The 19,447-nt window shown below is 32.3% G+C and overlaps 1 protein-coding gene across 8 annotated transcripts; it reads left to right on the plus strand.

Moving 5' to 3' along the window:
* Positions 1 to 1,272: 1,272 nt before the first annotated feature.
* On the plus strand, positions 1,273 to 18,863 carry LOC143232837 (zinc finger Y-chromosomal protein-like). 8 transcript variants are annotated; one of them, XM_076468759.1, is made up of 4 exons: positions 1,287 to 1,435; positions 7,513 to 13,270; positions 13,686 to 13,975; positions 14,358 to 18,863. In XM_076468759.1, exon 4 carries the CDS (start codon positions 14,505 to 14,507, stop codon positions 15,336 to 15,338), a length of 834 nt encoding a protein of 277 aa, XP_076324874.1. In that variant the 5' UTR covers positions 1,287 to 1,435; positions 7,513 to 13,270; positions 13,686 to 13,975; positions 14,358 to 14,504; the 3' UTR covers positions 15,339 to 18,863. The 8 variants fall into 8 exon arrangements, with proteins under 8 accessions (XP_076324880.1, XP_076324874.1, XP_076324878.1 ...); XM_076468763.1 differs by having other exon boundaries at positions 7,513 to 7,611; XM_076468760.1 differs by having other exon boundaries at positions 1,397 to 1,722; positions 7,525 to 13,270.
* Positions 18,864 to 19,447: the final 584 nt, after the last annotated feature.

Here is a 19,447-nt window from a genome sequence, read left to right on the forward strand (position 1 = left end):
TATTCTTATATAATTATAATTTATATTTCAATAAAAACTGCATGTCGCTGGTTTGGTTACATATTACAATACTTCTTTTCCATTTTTCTTTCAACAACAAACTTCTGTTGGTCATTTTATAAAAATTAAATCAGTTTAATTATATGAATCTCGTTAGTATTTGTTTGTTTGTTTAGAATTAAGCGTAAGGCTACACAATGAGTATCCTTACATCAGGTATCGATATCTGATTTCTAGCGGTGTGAGCCCGCAGACATGCCACTGTGACACTGGGGTCTCCTTAGTATTAATTTTGATATTAATACTGAGTACTAGTAGCTGCAGCCTTCTATTTGTTGTATTGATTATTTGTTTTCTAATTTGATGAATAACAGTTATTTAAGATACAAATTTCGTATTCAGTTGTTGTTTTGGAATCTGATGAATTTAGATCACGTTTACTAAAAAAATATCTCAAGTTTCTCTACTCAGTCAACATATAACAATGAACATCCAATCCATTCCATCTTAAGATATAAAATAATATACAGACTAGAGTATAAGTTTAATATAAAGCCTTCAATCCTTTGGGTGGTATTTGAAACAGGAAGGAGAAAATGACCAGGATCCTAAAATATGACGATAACGCACAAACGTGGAAATGGTTCAACTTCATAAAAGCGATAGACGGCCAGTACGACTTACTATGGGACTATTATGGCCCTCTATACAACTGTATACTATTTATGATGAATAAACTATCTAATTCATAATAAAATAAAATTACACAGCAATAATTCAATTATGATAAATATTTAAGTACAGGAAATTTGTAATTATTAAATTAATTACGTTAAGATATCTGTTTAGTAATACTTATAAATGCAGAATTAACACAAAGCGATTACACTTGAATCATGATAACTATTAATATTTAGGAGTTTTGTGGTTAATCAAGTAATTTCGTAGAGATATCTAATTCATAATATAAATATGAAATAATTACAAACAGTGTATTAGAAATATATATGCAAAAACGGCTCGTTTGGGTTGAGAAAATATTTTATGTAGAAGAGCGAATAACGTTTCGACCTTTCACAAAGAAAGAAAGAGGTAACTGACCAGAAGCTGACCACATGTTTGGAAGGGGTTGTGTAACTGAGTGTCGGAATGTAGAGGGCGATGTTAGATGTTTGAATATATAATTTTATTTTATTATATTTAATATAGGTATAAAGGCGTTCCTTTATATTGGTTTATTTTGGGTTTAAGTTGTTTTTCTACTGATGTCGGGAATATATGGTATGCAGCAATATATGGTTTTGTGATTTTTTGATTCGTGAGTATGTAGTATATTCGCGCGCATAGTTCTACAATAACGTGTTGGTCTAAATGACAGTAGAAAGAATGTTTCAGTTCTACGTCACGTGACTGAGCCCATTGGAGGTGGGAACTTGTATCTTTCGTAGGTTTTATTGTTTGATTTAAGCGTGACGAAAACCTGATAATAAGTTGTATTTTGAATGTTTTGTATATCCTTCTTGAAGAAATTATATGTACTATATAATTTATTAACTATATGTTTGAGTCTGAAAGCGTACATTTAAGATTGAACAAATTCGGATAAAACTGCAAGTTTGTACAAGTACTGTACCAACACTAGTGCCAATAGTAATAGGCTTAACATGAGACAACGTAATCATCAAGGCATAAAATCTCTTGGGATATGAGCATTATGGCAAAGTAAGGCTACATAACTAATTTACTGTGATATTAAACACGTGTTCGACTATCTAGAACTGTGTAAATATAAATAATTAAGAGGTAAAGATTCAAGTTTAAATTCCAATTATGTGTAAGTTTGTATTTAAAATTAGACGTAATTTTCTTGACATAAGATAAATAATTGCATTAATAACACTAGAATCTATATATTTACTGTTATGGGGCTACATGTATTATATTTGCAAAGTTATTAGTATGGCGTTATTTCAGAATTGTCTTACTCGCGTAGGTAAGTATCACATCCATTAGTTTTGATAGACTTTGAATGGTTATTTGTAACTAATTTTCCATCACTTGTAAAATACCGTTTAGTCTCCTTGTATCTTGAAAATACTACATTAGTAGTATGTTTTTCTAAAAGGTAGTGAAATAAACTTTGATAGAGAGAACCTAAACACTATACTATGTTATTGGTGAGCTATAAGAGTGTTATTAAATAATTATCCAAAATTCAGTTAACTTCAATACAGGTAACAGAACATGCTTACTTATAAACACTGAACTGGCTAATCATCATCAAAAGGTAATTTACCAACTATTGGTCAAACTTGCCAATTGATCATGATTGTTATGTAGTATATCAATATTCTCTGTACAGTTCAAGATATGAGCTTAATGTCAACAGAAAATGTGTAAATTTTGCTCTTATCAGTGTCATTATATGTAGGGGTAGTGGTCAAAGTATGCATGTCCCATTCTTGTATGGAGTTCTGTTGTATGTGGTATTATGCATTTAATGTGAGAGTTATCCATATTTTGTTACCCTCTGTTGCTAATTTCACAGCAGCTCATGTTAAAGTAAACAATACTAACAGTCAGTATTATTTTTAATGGGGTTGGAAGAATCAAACCAGTTGACCAACCCTTTGCACTGATTCCTCATGCACAACACTATGTAGAAACAAATATATGTAGTTTTACTGAGCAATACTGATAACTTTTGTTTCCCATCAAGGTGGATTTCTATATGTGGAAGGTTCTGTAATTTCAGTTTACCTCCTCTGGATTTGAATGTCTACCCATATGTTTGCCGTGTGTGGTGATCCATGAAAAGGAGGAGAAGACCCTGGAGATTGAAGGGGTCAAACCTTAATGTGTACCACCTTGGCCTTGAATTCCAGGATCATTTGGCTTGTCCACTGTAGCAAGGGTCAACCAAGTACCAGTTATGGATGTTTCCAGTAGGTGTTGTGGATATTTTGTTTGATACTGGTGTTTGGGTATAGTGCTCACGAAGCCCTGGCATTGCAGTGCATCCCCTTATAGGACTCCGTGATGGGTAGGGATACTGGGCACTGAAATGTTCTTATTTTAGTATAGATACCCCATTCATGAAAAAAAAAATGAGGAGAGAGGAAAAAAACATAGATTATCAGAAAATGACCACGTATAGATGACTTTGTTATACCGTCACCATCAAAGTTGGATTCAACACCTCTGCATTCATTGTCTAAGAGAAATCTTTAGGGCAGTTGTTCCCTTTTTTCATTTAAAAGGGATTAGAGGAGCTCTCTGGATTCCTCAAGTCAGTAAGGAAGTTGTGATCTGGAGGTATTTTGGTGGAAACATCTTTACCACAACACACCAAACTTTTCATGAGTTGGAAGAACATTGGTAAGGTACCCATTAAGGTTACTCCCGATACTGACCTGAAATAATAACTCCTTAAGGAGAGTAATTATTGAGAGGTACTTCAAGAACATTCCCGAGCTGGTGATCCTTGCTGATATTTCCAGCCAAGACTTTTCTGCAGTGTGCCAAATCTTCACTCGCGAAGACAGAATTATGATGGCCTCTAATGTTCTGATATTTACGTTTGTATCGCCATGTCTACCTGTCATAGTCAAGGCAGGTTATTTGAACTATAAGGTACAGTCATATATTCCAAACCCTCTTGGATATTTCCAGCATCAGTGATTTAATCACTCAAAGACATCATGTCCTGGTTCTTTAATGTGTGCTCTTTGTGTTGGTAATGATTATGACACCAACGAGTGTGAATTGTAACCACACTGGGTTAACTGTAGTGGTTCATATCCCTCTTATTCTAGTTGTTGCTCTATGTGAGTGTAGAAGAAAGAGGTGCAACACTTGAAGACTGTGAACAATTTCTCCAACCCAGAGGCTTGGAAGTTATGATTTCCCACTCCATCTCGGACATATGCTGATTCACCACATTCTGCTCTGCATGGGGGCTTTTCACACTTCCCCTGGCTGTAGTTTGTACACTAAGTCTCTGCCATTTGCAACTGTACGCTTGAAAACTTTGATCCTTACCATAACTTCCCACTTGGGGTATTGTTTTCCTTTCTCAGTTGGACATGCTTTATTGGAATAAATGGTCTACCATTGTTCCCTTTGGTCTTCGTATCCAGGCACAGTTGGCTTAATTGGGTCTGTTCTTGGATAACATTGCTGTTAGCCTAGCCCACCATGGCTTACAACCATCCCTAAATGTGACATTTCTTTAAGTCATCTGAGAAAAGAGGATACTTCTGATTGGAAGTACTATCTTTTATATGCGGAACATCTTTAAAGCCATCCCTCCATTCCCACTTACATGGTTGGTTCAAAATCTGGTGACTCTGTGGGCTCTGCCATGGTTTGTTGTGATTCAGTTGTTGCACACAGAATCCCCTCTATAGTTTCTGTATTCACACCGCCAAGTTTTTGCCATTTCTCTTGCCCTGGATCACATAGAAGCTATGCAGTACATGAACTGTACTATTTATACCAACTTGTGTAGCTTTCTGCTGGCTCTGGAATTGCTTCATGTTAGTTCTTAACCTGTTTTCATCAATATTCAAAACCAAGTGGTCCATTTCTCTTGTATCATTTACTTCTATTCAGTTTTCTGGATACCACGCCATGTTATTCACAGAAATGAGCTCCCTGACACCACAACTAAGTCTGTCTGTTGTGGTGCTATCACTGCTGAACCTATTTCGTACATGAACTACAGCCTTGTATTCGAGGCTCACTCTGTGCCAGTTGACAGTCAACTTGGAGTGAGCAATGTGATAACAGGGTTTTCCAGATAAAACCTTCTATTGGACTTTAGCTCTCTTTTTCTAAAAGAATTGGAAGTAGGAACTTTTCTAACTAGGCTATGTATTGTTCACAGTTTTTAACTCATCATTTTTCTTTATCTGGGACTGATGCATCAGTGTGTGATACTCAAGTCACAATAGCTCACTTTTACTGTTTTGCTGCTGTTACGACTGTAACACCATTTTATACATGTTTTTACCATGCCTTTACCCCTGATGTTGGACAGTGTCATTAGCGATGGGGGACACTGTCCACGTTATGAATGTTTTAATTCTTTTAAGGGTCATTGGTCTTTTTAATTCTGTTTAAGTTTTTATTCAATGTTGGATCACTGTTTTTGTTTTAACTTAATTTCCATTTATACTTTATAATACTTTTGCTGTTTTTTTTACCAGTTGTTTGACACAGATAGGCAAACAACTTTTGCTTTTTTCTCTTCCATCCACCAAACAGTACAGTCCAGTTAATTAGTCTTTCTCCATCCCAAACTAATGGTTTTTTTGCTAATATTCTGTTTGTTACTCAATTAAAAGTCTTTCCATCATCTAGATAAGAAATAAAATTCACGAGAAAAACATCTCGGATTAGAACCTGAGAAAATAAATTTAAATACACGTTTTATTTTTCAGGAAAGAATATTTTTTCATGGAATCCACATTTAATGAAGTCTCACTAAATGATTTTGTATGGTTATTATTGGATTTTCTAAAACTTTTCTCAATACAGAAATAAGAATAATTGTCCTATAATTTTTAGTACCCTCTTTAAAAATAGTGGTAGTTAACAACTGAATGTTTCTTTGTACATTCCTTCTGTCTACAGAGTAACAGACCAACAAGAAATAAACTTATTACAAGTTATGAAAGGTTTATTCCCTTTGACGTTGTTAAAAAATCTCGTTTTTTAGGTAATGCTCAACAATATACACTGTCATTTAGCAACTCAACTGTCACCTGATTGTTTTCATGACAGTTATGGTGTTTATGTTGAATGCTCAATATTGAAGGTAATTTATTGGAAAGATTTATCTTATTTATTTTTGATAAGAGCATATAGTGTAATTATTCATAATTTTTATGACATTTGAGTTGTAGCCAAAAGCAAACTAAAATTTACCAAGTAATGTTTTATCTAAGCCTTACAATACATTTATGTATTAGGCATAATGCCTAAGTTAAACTATAAGTAATTCTACTATTACTAATGTAATAGAATCAGTGTTTGAAACATTTTATGTGGTGAATAAATGTTAATTAATATTATTTTGGTATTTTAACATATATGTTGTCTACTTGGGTTTAAAACATACAGAAAAATAAAAGTTTATTACTACCAAATATCTTTTCTTTGTACTGTCAAATGATTTGAAAATTTGTTTTGGAACTGCAGCACTCTGTTACCTACTTCCTGATGTAGAATACAGTAAAAAGGTTCAAGAGTGGTACTTAACTCTTTCAGAGTACATTTTTGCTTACTATAACATTTCATTTTTCATTGTAGATTTTACTAATGTGGTGATAAAATAATTGCTTCAAGGCTGAAATAAGTGTAGTCAGTGCATTTTAGAGATACAGACAAATTTGTTTTCTTTATATTCAGTAATTTTTGTTAATCATTCTGCATTGATTTCCCATAAGTTTTCATGGACTTTTATACTAGTATCTTGTATTTGTTCTCCTTTAAATGGCCCAGCATGGCCAGATGGATTAAGATGTTCCACTCAAAATCTGAGGTTCGTGGGTTTAAATCCCTGTCGCACCAAACATGCTTGCCCTTTCAGCCATGGGGGCATTATAATGTGATGGTTAATTCCACTATTCATTGATAAGAGTAGCCCAAGAGTTGGTGGTGGGTGCTGATGACTAGCTGCCTTCTTTCTGGTCTTACACTGCTAAATTAGGGATGGCTAGTGCAGATAGCCCTCGAGTACTTTGGATGAAATTCAGAAACAATCTCCTTTAAAACTATATTTGTAATTGTTTAATCATTCCTAACACCAAGGGATTTATATCCACATGATTAGGATAAATTTTAATGTTTCTCATAGAACTTCCAGGGTCAAGAATATTTCAGATATGATTTTTTGTAAAAGGGCAAGAAACATAAACAATTTCAACTATCTCATAGTATTCAATGGCAATATAGCCAGTGGCATCATATAAAAGATAAAGTCCCTGTGTTGATGTTTTGCTTACATTTTACAGAGATCAAATTTGGTTTTCTTGAACAGTTTTCCTGAAGTGTGAAACACTGATATTGTTCCCATATAACCCAGGTGAAAAGTGTAAATTAAAAAAGGAAGCCACGAGACTCTGGATTTTTAGTTTAAAGCTAAAATATTTATCTGGAAGTATAACTTCTAACATATTATACTCATAAATATAAAGGATTTTTTATTTTCTCATTATTTAAAATGTAACTATTTGAAATTGAAATATGATAAAAATGAGTAAAATCTCAATGTGTTGCATAGTTTAGCATGTACTTGATCAAGTTAATGTAGAACCTATCGTAATATTTATGATACAATAGATTTTTTCCAGTTTTAACACTTGTTCATACTTCTTTCTGAATCAATTTTTTAAAGGAGTTAACAGTTTTGAAGAATAATGTTACTGATAAAATATTGAACATTTCATAATATTAACAAACTACAGTTTTGTACCCAGTTATATCCTTAACATTCACAAAATACAGTTTCTCACTTAGGTTCAAGGGCAGATCCATGATTACAGCACTTCTCTAGACTATATGTATTCCTGTTTTTGTATCAACAAAGTTTGACAGCCAATATAAGTAACTTGTACCATTAAATAGAATATCATTTTCTATCCTTAAAACCCTCAGACTTCACAGTGTAGTATATCTATAAGACCTATGAAGATTTGTATTTTAAGTGCTCCTTTTTAATTCTTTTGTGTGTGAAAGTAATTCCTAAAACCTATAGAGACCTATATTTTTTCAGCTAACCTGAACCACATACACACAATAAATAGTTTTTGTTTTCATAAAAATGTTAAAAACAGGACTGAAAAAAATGAGATGGAGTTCAACACTGTTATGTTGGCAAAGCTCATAACAAAAACTGTTCAATTTTAAGTAATATTCGGAAAATGCACAAGAAACCAATATTATGATTTTTCTGAGTACACGTTTGAAAATTAGTTGTTTGCAAAAAAAACTTAAGTTATGCACTCGTGCAAAGAAATTTACTATAGTAGACCAATGAAGTATGACACTACTAGCAGCATGTAAATAAGTTCATTCTTCTTGGTGATTTGTTCATAAGCTTATTGTTTTCCAATATCCTTGGGTTTGGGAAATGAAAATATTAGTGTTTTTTGTCAAGAAAAACATTTTAACTTAGGACCTCTTAAGACTTGGGTAAAATGGTGTGTTTGGATGGCAGAATAAGGAATTAGAAATTCCATTAATTGTATGTTATTAGTTGTTGTGTAATCACAGGAATGTCTGAAATTTACTGTAATCAAACATGCAATTCATCTGTTTATTGCAAAATTTAGATTGGAAGCCATGAGCATTCAAAGAAACGAGATTTCATAGTGGTTGCACCTCCTTACCAGCAACAGTTTCACACACACACACACACACACACACACACACACACACAAATTGATTAACTTTTTGATTCTCACATTAAAACATTTGACTTTCCTTCATTACCTGTCTGTGATTGAAGACATCTGATTTGGTGGAAATCTGCTACTACTGGTATCACTACTGTCTTTGTTAACATCCAACCTGTTTCTAAGTGATGCCACAGCATCTTTGTTTCATAAATGGGTTTACTTCAACAGGGGTTGTTAAATAGTCCTGCACAGGCTGCAAGTTAAGCATCTCAGAACCTTGTGTGTTCAGGTAATGAAGGGAATAATCGTGATTGATGATGACATGCTTTGTCATTTTGTAATCTGATCGTTTCATAACCTTGGAATTGGTGTTGTCTTCTTCATCAGTTATGTTTTCCTATAACAACTGTTCCAAATAAAGAATATATACTACTTAAATCTTCATCAGTAAAACCTTAAGAAAATGTAGAAGTAACCCAACTATCTCATAATTATCCTTCAAAGGCCCTACTCTAATTCTAAACTGTTCATACTCTGTAAAATATTAAAGGAAATCCTTACTGTTCACATTTCCAACCAACTTTTTTCTTACATTTCTGTTGTCTAATCTCCTTAAGAAATATATATTTTGAAAATTAAATGTATATTTTTAAAAACTTTATACCTGATCAGTATGTCCATTTCATTTAGCAGCCCAGTTCACAATAAACAGAATTTATCACGTCTCTTCAAAATTTGAATGTTGGAGACTTGTAATCAAAATCATGTATTTTGTGTTAATAACTTGCATCTAGACGTTCCATATCTCCTTCCTCTCAGCTGTTACCTTTATTGCAATTTAACAGTAAATCTAAAATAACATTATTCCTAATGTTCTCAGATGTTGTCTGACAAATCATTGAAGAAAAGCATAATAAACAGTTTATGAATATCTGTTTATGGTTTGACTTTTAAAATATCTCATTGATACTGATCTATAATGTATTTTAACTCAAAGCCATCCACTCCTATATCCACTAACAGAAACTTGCATAGATTCGACTTTCTGCTATTCTCTCTCATATCTTCAACATGAACAAAATGTAACTGACACCTTACATATAAAGCCATTGCTACTTTTCTTATTTTGGTATACTATCATTATTAAACAACCAATAACCCTGTATTTCAAAGAAATTTGTGTCAAAATTGTCTATGTAACCAAATAGTAGTTTCACTCATGTTAAACTATCTTGTTCTCTCAAGTGCTTTAGTTATGTAATTTTTATAATACTTTTTACATTACAATATTTTAGCCTACACTAACCACAAGTTCTGTACTTCATTATTACATTAAACTTTTCAGTAGCTTTAATATTTTTCTTCATTTGAATTATTTTGGCTTTAACAACTATCAAGTTTTCATTTAAACCTTTACCTGAGTTAATAGTCCTTGCAAACAAGCTAGATTCTGCACAATTTAAGTTTAAATCTTCAATTCCAAAAAGCTTCCTTTTTCAATCATAATGATTCTTCAAGCCCAGACAGCCAATCTGCTTGCATTTGTATATTAAACCAAGCTTAGTCTAGCATCCAGCTCTAATAGACTACATAGAATCTCATTTTCACTGTTGTATTAGTGATAACTCCTGACAAATTTAAGCTGTAGTAATAGTATTTAAATGCCTTTATCAACTTCCCTTGTACCTGTAAGTTGTCCCCCACTGGTACAGCAGTAAGTCTACAGATTTACAATGCTAAAATCAGGGGTTCAGTTCCCCTTGGTGGACTCAGCAGATTGCCCAGTGTGGCTTTGTTATGAGAAAAATACAAATACCTATAAGTTAGTCCTCTGACCTATCCTTTCTTACATCATTAATTCTTGGTGTACAACAAAAACTGCATCGTTGCTTAACTATTACATTTTAAACATTTCACTTGGTTCATCAGTTTTCCTTCACCATTGCTCTGTACAACAAAATCTTATTGTTTCCTCTGTATTTAGTTTACAGACTATTGTATCCAGAAGGCTCACTGCATAACACTATGTAACAAAACTTTTTCTTGTTCGTGGGCAGAAAGTATTATTTCCCAATTGCTCATGCCTAAAGTAAATGGAAAAGACATTTTTTTTTTCTTTAAACTTTGCTTTTGTGACCATTTTTCAGAACATTCCAGGTAAATTCAGTGCTGAGTAGCTGATAGAGAATTTTCTTGAACTTACAAGAACTTCAGAGAATTTTCAAGAACCTTTTAGAATATTCTAGAACTTTTCATAGTAATGTATGTGTGTGTATATATAGGGGCTCACCACTTCAGTTTAGTTTTAGCTGCCTGAGTGAACACAGACCTATGTGATTTTATCAGAGATGGTATCAAGAAACTAAGCATTCTCCAGATGCATTTTGCTATGTATGTGGCCAATTTATCAACATAGGAGCAATAAAGTACTCTGTGACAGCATCTGCTAAAATGTGTAAAGCCTACAAGGCATAATTTGGCATGCCTATCAGGGATCAAGACAAACTCTGGGCTCCTCATTTTACCTGCGAGTACTGCAAATATCCCTAGAAGGTAGGAGGAACAATTTTATATTATACAAATTTTAGTCCTTTTAAAATTTAAATCTTCCGGTGTACCTTAAAGAGGAATACAACAGCTAGAAGCCTTGAAGTATGATGAGTATGGATAGGAGGTTATCGGTGGCATTCCTGATGGGTCTCCAAGGAGGCTTTACCAAGTTTCCTTGTTATCTTTGCCTTTGGGACAGCAAGGACACCACAGCACTGGATACAATGCACCGAATTCTCTATGGGGAGGCACAATGTCAAGTGTGAGTCACTAGTGGACCTCTAGAAGATGTTGTTCCCACCATTACACATAAAATTGGGTCTTATGAAACAATTTATCATTGCTCTTGATAAAGAGACTGCAGCCTTCAAGTACCTTCCAGACTTCTTCCCTAAGCTGTCTGAGGCAAGGATCAAAGCTGGTGTCTTTGTTGGACCAGAAATAAAGAAGATCCTGGAGTGCACAAAATTCTCCAAGAAGCTCAGTAGAAAGGAAAAAAAAGCTTGGGGCAGTTTTGTTGCAGTGGTTTAGGGCTTCTTGGGCAATCACAAGGCTGAAAATTATGGGGAACTGGTTGAAGCTCTGGTGAAGAACTAGGGCAAAAAGGGCTGCAGGATGTCACTGAAAGTTCATATCATTGAAGCATGCCTTGATAAATTTAAGAAGAACATGGGAGCATACTCAGAGCAGCAAGGCAAGCACTTTCACCAAGATATACTGGACTTCGAATGCCGCTACCAGGGAGTTTATAACAAAAATATGATGGGAAATTATATTTGGGGGCTGATTTACATTAGAGTTGCAAATCTTGAAAAACTACTCGCTTCTAAATATTTTTGTATAACTTTAGTATAAATACATGTAAATCTTGATTCATATATTGTTTTATTCAGACCTTATATAAATGAAAATGTGCAAATTTGCCCATTTTTACATAGAAAATAGGTTAATTTCTAAATTTCATTATCCAGGTCACAAAAGGAAAGTTTGAATGGAATAATGGCCATTTTCTGTACTTTTACAACACAAGCAATTAATATATAACACATACTATACAGAAACAAAATTTGTGTTACATAGTGTAATTTTCCTGTAACTACTGACTTGGTACTATCATCTTTTCTTATCCTAATTACTTCTCTTCCCTGCACCAGATTCCTTTCTTCACTGTTATGGCTGAAACCTGTGACTTAGTACAACATGCTTTGTACAGCTAAAAGGATTTTTTGAAAACTTCTTAGACGTTGCTCTTTTTTTATCTTCAGAAAATTCAGATTATGTACTACAACCCTCTCAATTAAGAGCTTAGCTTTATATCTCTTAGCCCTGTTCTCATTTTCCACAATTTGTATTTCTCTAACAGCTTTAACAATTCTAGTTAATACAGCCTCTGATTTCTTCTCTAGTCTGCAAGATCTGCAAACAAATTGCACATCATCACTATTAGCCTCTCCAAAAGAGCATGGTAATTCATAGTATTCAAACAAAATCCACTCCTTCAATCTGTTAACCTAACAAGTTGCATGCCCTTAATACTGACACTATTCCTAACTATAGTATTTGAAAAAGTATTACGTGATACAGATTTAGACTGGAGTAAAATCTTAGACAAAAGACAGGTTAATCAAATGTGTATGGGGTTTGATCCAATGGATAGATCCCATAATGGAAAAGAATTATTGACTATAACTATATTTACTATATGTATTTGCATGAAATGTGCCAAGTCTATTTTGCATGAAAATTTGGATGTTTTACAAAAAACCACTTAAAATATGTTAGTGAATTATTTTAGTCTCAATCAAACATGGAGAAATCGAGATGGTCAAAGTTACAGAGAAATGAGTTGGTACGGTTTTGAAATAATCTGAAAGGTAACTCTTGCACAACTTGTATTGTACAACTGTTGGAAAATGTGCGGAAGTGAGTAGTAGTATTTTAAATTTATGGAAAATCAAAAAATAAATAAGCATCCACTGAAAGGAGAAATAAGGCAGTTATGATAATAATAATAATGATCACTAAGTCAAATCACTCATAACATTCTCACAAAATCTTTCAGAATTGAAGAGCAAAATTAAATACATCTAGTAATGGCAGTGCTGAATTTCATAATAGAATTTTCTGTATGTGAACAAAGTTTCTCATTAACAACAAGGATGTTGTCATGTAGTAGCACACAATTCATGTTAACACATGATTTAAGTTGGAGATAACTCAAGACTAGTGGAGTGCACAAAAATCTCAAAAAGAGGTGCATGAGAAAGAAATACTGTGTGCAGAGAGTTAAGTATTTGTCAGAAATATATTTTCAGGTAAGAAAATTGTTAACTTAGATATAAGCTTCCATCAAACTATTTACACTGGAATATGTTCATTAGCATTTCATGTTTATGTCCCCCAACCCCCAGAAAAATCAATATCCTGAACATATTTTCACTTTTTGATAACTTGGAAGTTGTGTGATATCTATATTACTGCAAATTACTGGGAATTGTGTACTTCCGTATTTTACAAATTCCGTAATAAAAAGCTATACCCAAAAATTATTAGTTCTTTGACTACTTATGTATAGGCTTTCTGTTAAAGTTTATAAACTAATGTCTGTGCTGATATTAAATAAACCATGGGGAATCTATTTTAGGGAGCAATGTATTTTAGTAGTTTTGGAAAATTTCCAGAATTTGAAAGATTATATTTTCAATAAAATGTATTATGCTTTTGCTTTAGGGGTAACGTCAAGTGTATATTTCTAGAAGTTCTGCTAAGTTCTGTTCAAAAGTTTGAACACTGATGCTCATAATCGGTTAAAAGTTTGAAAATGACCACATTAGTAGAAGAAATTTCTTCAAGTGAAACACAGTCTTCAAGTACCAGTGAGACAATTTGTGATGGCTGGGATAACAACAAAGATTTCTATGTGAAACCAAGTGAATGTCTCAGTGTCAAATGTGAAATCTGTAGCAAAGTTTTCATCTCATCAAGTTTCCTAATGTCCCATATAGAAATCTATCACAAAGGTAATTGAAATTTTCTTTAGTGAAAATGTATTGTTTCTGTGTGTATTGTAATTTATACTTTAAATCAAATTCATAATTAAAAATCACAAAATTAACTCTTATAACAGCATTCAGAACTCAATTTTCAAACCACTAATTGTGGAGATTTTTAAGCATAAAAAATATGTAAATGGTGCACATAAAGTTATGAAAGAAATGCATGTGCAAAGTATAGAACACCTTTTTTAATATAGTATTTGTGTATTTTTAAGTTGTGAATAACAATAAAATATTGAATAAAAAGTAGTTTCTTTAAAAAGAATAAAACAAACTTAGGTTTAAAGCAGTATGTTTGGAAATGTGTATATTTCTTTCTTTTTTTCATTTATGCCCTGCATTATAGATAAAAGAAAAGAAGTGAGTAAAGAGGAAAGTGATAAACTTTTTCATGCTTTTTCAAATGAAGAAAAATTGATAGAAAAAAAGGGTTTTACTGGTGAAGAAAGTAGAGATGAGGATAAGAACACTGTGATCTGTAGCAACAGTTATAATGATAAAGATAGTAAAAAATTGCAAAATACAGTTTGAGGAACTAATAGAAGATCGGTCTCAGAATAATATTCAAAAGGAAGAAAATCAGTTTCTAGAACTAGATGAACATCAAGAGGAGGATAAAGGAATCAAGGCTTTAACTGAACAGCTTGTATTTGGATCTGAAATACACAAATGTCAGTTTTGTGAAAAATCGTTTACTTCAAAAGATTCTTTAACAACCCATAAAAAACAACATGATTTCTTAGATTCTGATAACTATCATTGCACTCGTTGTAATTTTTCTACTAAAAACAGCTCTGAACTTTCAACTCACCTTGCCATTCACCAAGATGATGATAGACCATTCAAGTGCTTGGAATGTGGGAAAGGTTTCAAAGGACAATTCAACCTTCGTCAACATCAGAAATTCCATGGTGATATTCAACTAGAAAAGTGCAGTCTTTGTGACAAAATGTACAGAAAAGGCTCTGGTCTAGCTACCCACATGAGAGCTCATTTAAAAAGTATTCCAAATTCACAGTCATATGAAAATGTTAAACTTCATAGCCATGAAATAGTTGTAAGAAAGATCAATAATACGGGTGGCAAACGTTTTCACTGCTCTGTGTGTGATAGAGGTTTCTCTTGCACAAATAACCTTATGAAACATTACATAGCTAAACATGATCCTAACAATCCAAACATTCCTTCTACGTCTTTTGAAATGCAAAAACAAGAGGAAGAAAGGGAAGAAACTGTATGTAAAGATTCCTACTCCTGTGAAAAGTGTGGCAAACTGTTTACATCCATGAAAATGTTAGAAGGACATAAAAAAAATACATCGAAATGAAACAGAAGACCGACGCTTTAAATGTCCTCATTGTAAATATTCTACAAATAGGTCATCAGATATGCGAAATCATACTGTAGTTCACACAAATGAACGACCACATCAGTGTAATCTTTGTGGAAAACGATTTACCGAACGGGGCAGGTTACGTAAACATGTGCTTACTCACACAGGGGAAAAGCCTTTTGGTTGTGATGTTTGTGGGAAAAAATTTTCACAGCGTTCACACTTAAACATACACATGAGAATCCACAACAAAGAGAAACCATACCGCTGCCCATACTGTGAAAAAACATTTGCATATCATAATGTTCTAACTCGTCACCAAAGGACCCATACAGGTGAGAAGCCATACAAATGTACCCATTGTAGCAAAAGCTTTAAATGCAGCAGTGCTCTTCAAGACCATGAAATTGCTCAGCACACCCATGAATATCCTTTCAAATGTACAGAATGTGGAAAAGGCTTCATACAGTTTGGAAATATGCAGGTCCATCTAAGGAACACGCATAATATAGCAATTTATAAACTTAAAGATGTGCATAATTAATTATCAATAATTTTTCTGTTACTTGACATTTGGTACAAAGGAAGACAGCTTATTGAAATATAGAAAGTATTCCTTAATGATGAAGTACATGATATAATGACGTTTTTTTTATAGTTATTTTATAGCATTTGATTAATGTTAAGGAAAGCATTGTTAGAAAATTAGATTAAAATAGATACATTTAAGGGACTTCTCACAAAATTGAAGGCTTCAGTTCTGTTAAGCTGTTAAAATTGATATATAAATTTAGTGTGTGTGTGTGACATTGACATTGAAGTAGCAATAGTATAAACTAATTATAAGAACATTTCATATTTTAGATTAATATCTTAGCAATCAATCTACAATATACAACTTTTGGAAACATTGGTGTTAATACTGATTTACTCTTTAAATACAAATGCATATGATTACAAGCAAGAAAAGAAATTTAATAGTTTGTCAGAATAGGTGTCCTCTTGTCCAAACTTTAAAATACTGAAATGGTGTGTATTTTTAACAAATGTAATTTCTGTTTTTGTCTTATATTTTATACATACACTCTTCAATGTTTTTCTTTTTCTGACTGAATATCATTTTTATGTTTAGCTATTTGGTGTGTTACTGGGTATGGCAACACAAAAATTATTTCAAGAATTGCATATTTTTTGTGTGTGTTCTTAATCTTTGTTAAAACATTCAGTTGATTATGTACAAGATCTAGAAGTTGAATATCAATAAACATTATTACACATATGTTGAAAACATATTTTAACATAATGTATGGATCCCTATACTGTTTTACTTGCACATATTATCTTTAAAAATATTAAAACTGATCCTCTTTCTTTTTTTTTAAGAAATTATATATTCCCTTTTAATGGAGTAGCTTTTACTCTGTAGACTTTAACTCTTTTGCTACTAATTTTGTGGATTACACTGACCACATGACCCCAAAGTGACCATTGTAGTTTCCATACTATAACTCTGTTTTTGTATCTTTACAAAATTTTGTAACCTGTTTGTAAGTATTGCAAGTCTTTTGTAGACAAAATATTTGAATATTTGACTGAGTAATTTTACTAAAAATGTGTCCTAAATCTGTGAATTTAGTGTTGACTGCTCTGAATATAAAATGATTTTTTGTGTTAAGTTTAAAAGTGCTGTTCTTCATCTGAAAAATTTCGAATTGTACGAATCTCTAAAACCTTGTAAATAATTATGAAATTGATTTTGTTCAGTATAATTTTTATTTTATCTGTTATTTTCTCTACATTGTCACTCAATTTGACCACCCTCGTAACAACCATAAATTAATAAGGATTGGAAATGTGAAATAAAGTGAATAGTACTGTTCTATCCTGTTTAGTATTTAGTATGGAGTTCCAAAGTACTTTCCCTGAGACATTTTCACATTTATTTTGTATGTTTATTTTATTGTTAGCTGCTGAATTGGAATGAATCACTATTCTTGACATTAGGCTGTTTTTGTGATACCATAATACAACAATGTCAGTAGAATTAAGATCGTGCGAGGCAATTACCAGAACTCCTCCACAGAGTTTATCGTAATTCTGCCTTTAAGATCTCAGTGGGAGAAGATTTATCAGCTTGTTTACAGTACAGTGTTTTGAAGGAATATTGATCTAATAAACTTTGTAAATAATTAGATGTTTGTTATCCTCAGCAGTGTAAATTTACAAAATGTACACATTATATATCATTAGTATTTACTTATAAATGCTTAATTTTTAGTTATTCTTTTAGAACATGAAAATAAGTAAAAAATCCATCTAAAAGAAATTTCTACTACATATGATGTTACAAAATTGATTTGTACTCGCATGACATACCCGTCAATCCTTTCCATAAGTCTCATTTATCATCTTAAATGGAGGGGAAAACAAATTAATTTTTGTAGATTGCAAAGATGGAGTTTAGAAATCCAAAAATTATTAAATTACTATGCTGGTACACACAAAATCATTGTAATTTATCTGGCTTTTTAAGTAAGCTGTATGTGGGTTAAGAAAATCTCATTTCTGTTTAGAGAATTAATTGATCAAAAGACTGCAAACAACTATCAGATGTGTGTAGCTTAGTATTTGCTCTTTCTTTTCGTTATACATCTGTATTTAAGTATTTGTGAGAAGACAAGAGGTTTCATAATATTGTAGTAGTGGGTGGAGCTTCCCTTGCAGGTTTGCCAAATATTGATATCTAAGCAAATACACAAGGTTGGAGGTTTTGTTTTATATTCTAGTTTGCAAATATTTCAAATTTGACTTTTCAGTTCATTAATCACTATTGACATTGTATAATGGATATGCATTATTACAGAATGAATATTGTTTTTGTTTCAGCATGTTAACATACAGGAAGACACTGTGAACTAAATTTAGTTCTAACAGTGAAGTTAGATGGTAGAAATAATTATTTTAATAAACACTGAAATGACCACATACTATTCTGTGTTGTAGATGTGATGAATTTGTAAATCTTAGAAAAATACTATACTGCATACATTTTTTGCGATAGGCTTTATTATCTGTGACTTTTTGATATTGCAACTGTGTTATAGAGAAGTGTGCATTATCTGAACAATTGTTTCATAATGTTTCTAGTGCTGATGGGAATATTCAGCTAATGTTAAAGTAAGTTAAAATTAAATTTTCTCGTAATGAAAAAATATATATTAGCATAATATTACAATATGGTATTTTGTGAAATAAGTGCATATGCATGTAGTACAATATAGTGAAATTGGGTCTTTATTATTCATGTATACATCATTGCTAACTATATTTAATACAACAAAGTTTGTAGAAAATATATACTCGCAAATTTTCTATGTAAAATATATTCTCACAAATTGTTTGCATTCCTTGATTGCAGTGTTATTTATCTTGTGTAACATTATACTGTTCATTACATGCTATAAACTTGGGAATTATTCACATGTAGCACATGTATTAAAATGTTTTGTTTCCATGAAATGGACTTACCTCTGATAATTCATATATCAACTACAGTTGTCATCAAGTAACCAAAGTTAGCATTTAGATCACTATTTATTGTTATTATTGATAATTACAGTGTTATTCTCAGATTAAATGTTTCCACATATTTCTAAAATGATAACAAGTTTATTTGGAATCAGGCTACAGTGGAAAATTACATGCTTAAATGACTGTTCTTATCACTGAACAGAGATGCTCCAGAAGCAAACATTTCTTACATCCTGAAAAATTATACTGAATGCAATTCCAAAAATCAATGTGTTATTAGTTTTAAATGTTGGGTGGTTTCAGAAACTGATTTCAAGTAGTGTTACATTAGAATACATATATATAGTAAAATAACTATGAGCGTGTCTTGGATTAAGGATTCTTCTACATTAGGTGTCTGTGACTTGGTGATAAATTCAACAATACACAAACAACAAGCACTCCTTGTTTCTATAATAAATTGTATGTTAGAAACAAGTTAAACATAAGTACACAATACAAATCATAGTTGTATCTTGTGCATTGTACAATTCTATTCTTTTCAAAAGTCTACTTAGGCCACTTTTATTTGT

The sequence above is a fragment of the Tachypleus tridentatus genome, chromosome 11, assembly GCF_004210375.1.
Source record: "Tachypleus tridentatus isolate NWPU-2018 chromosome 11, ASM421037v1, whole genome shotgun sequence".
Classification (NCBI taxonomy): domain Eukaryota; kingdom Metazoa; phylum Arthropoda; class Merostomata; order Xiphosura; family Limulidae; genus Tachypleus; species Tachypleus tridentatus.

Excerpts from the sequence above, each read along its gene's own strand:
- LOC143232837 (XM_076468765.1), top strand. The coding sequence starts at position 14,505 with ATGATAAAGATAGTAAAAAATTGCAAAATACAGTTTGAGGAACTAATA.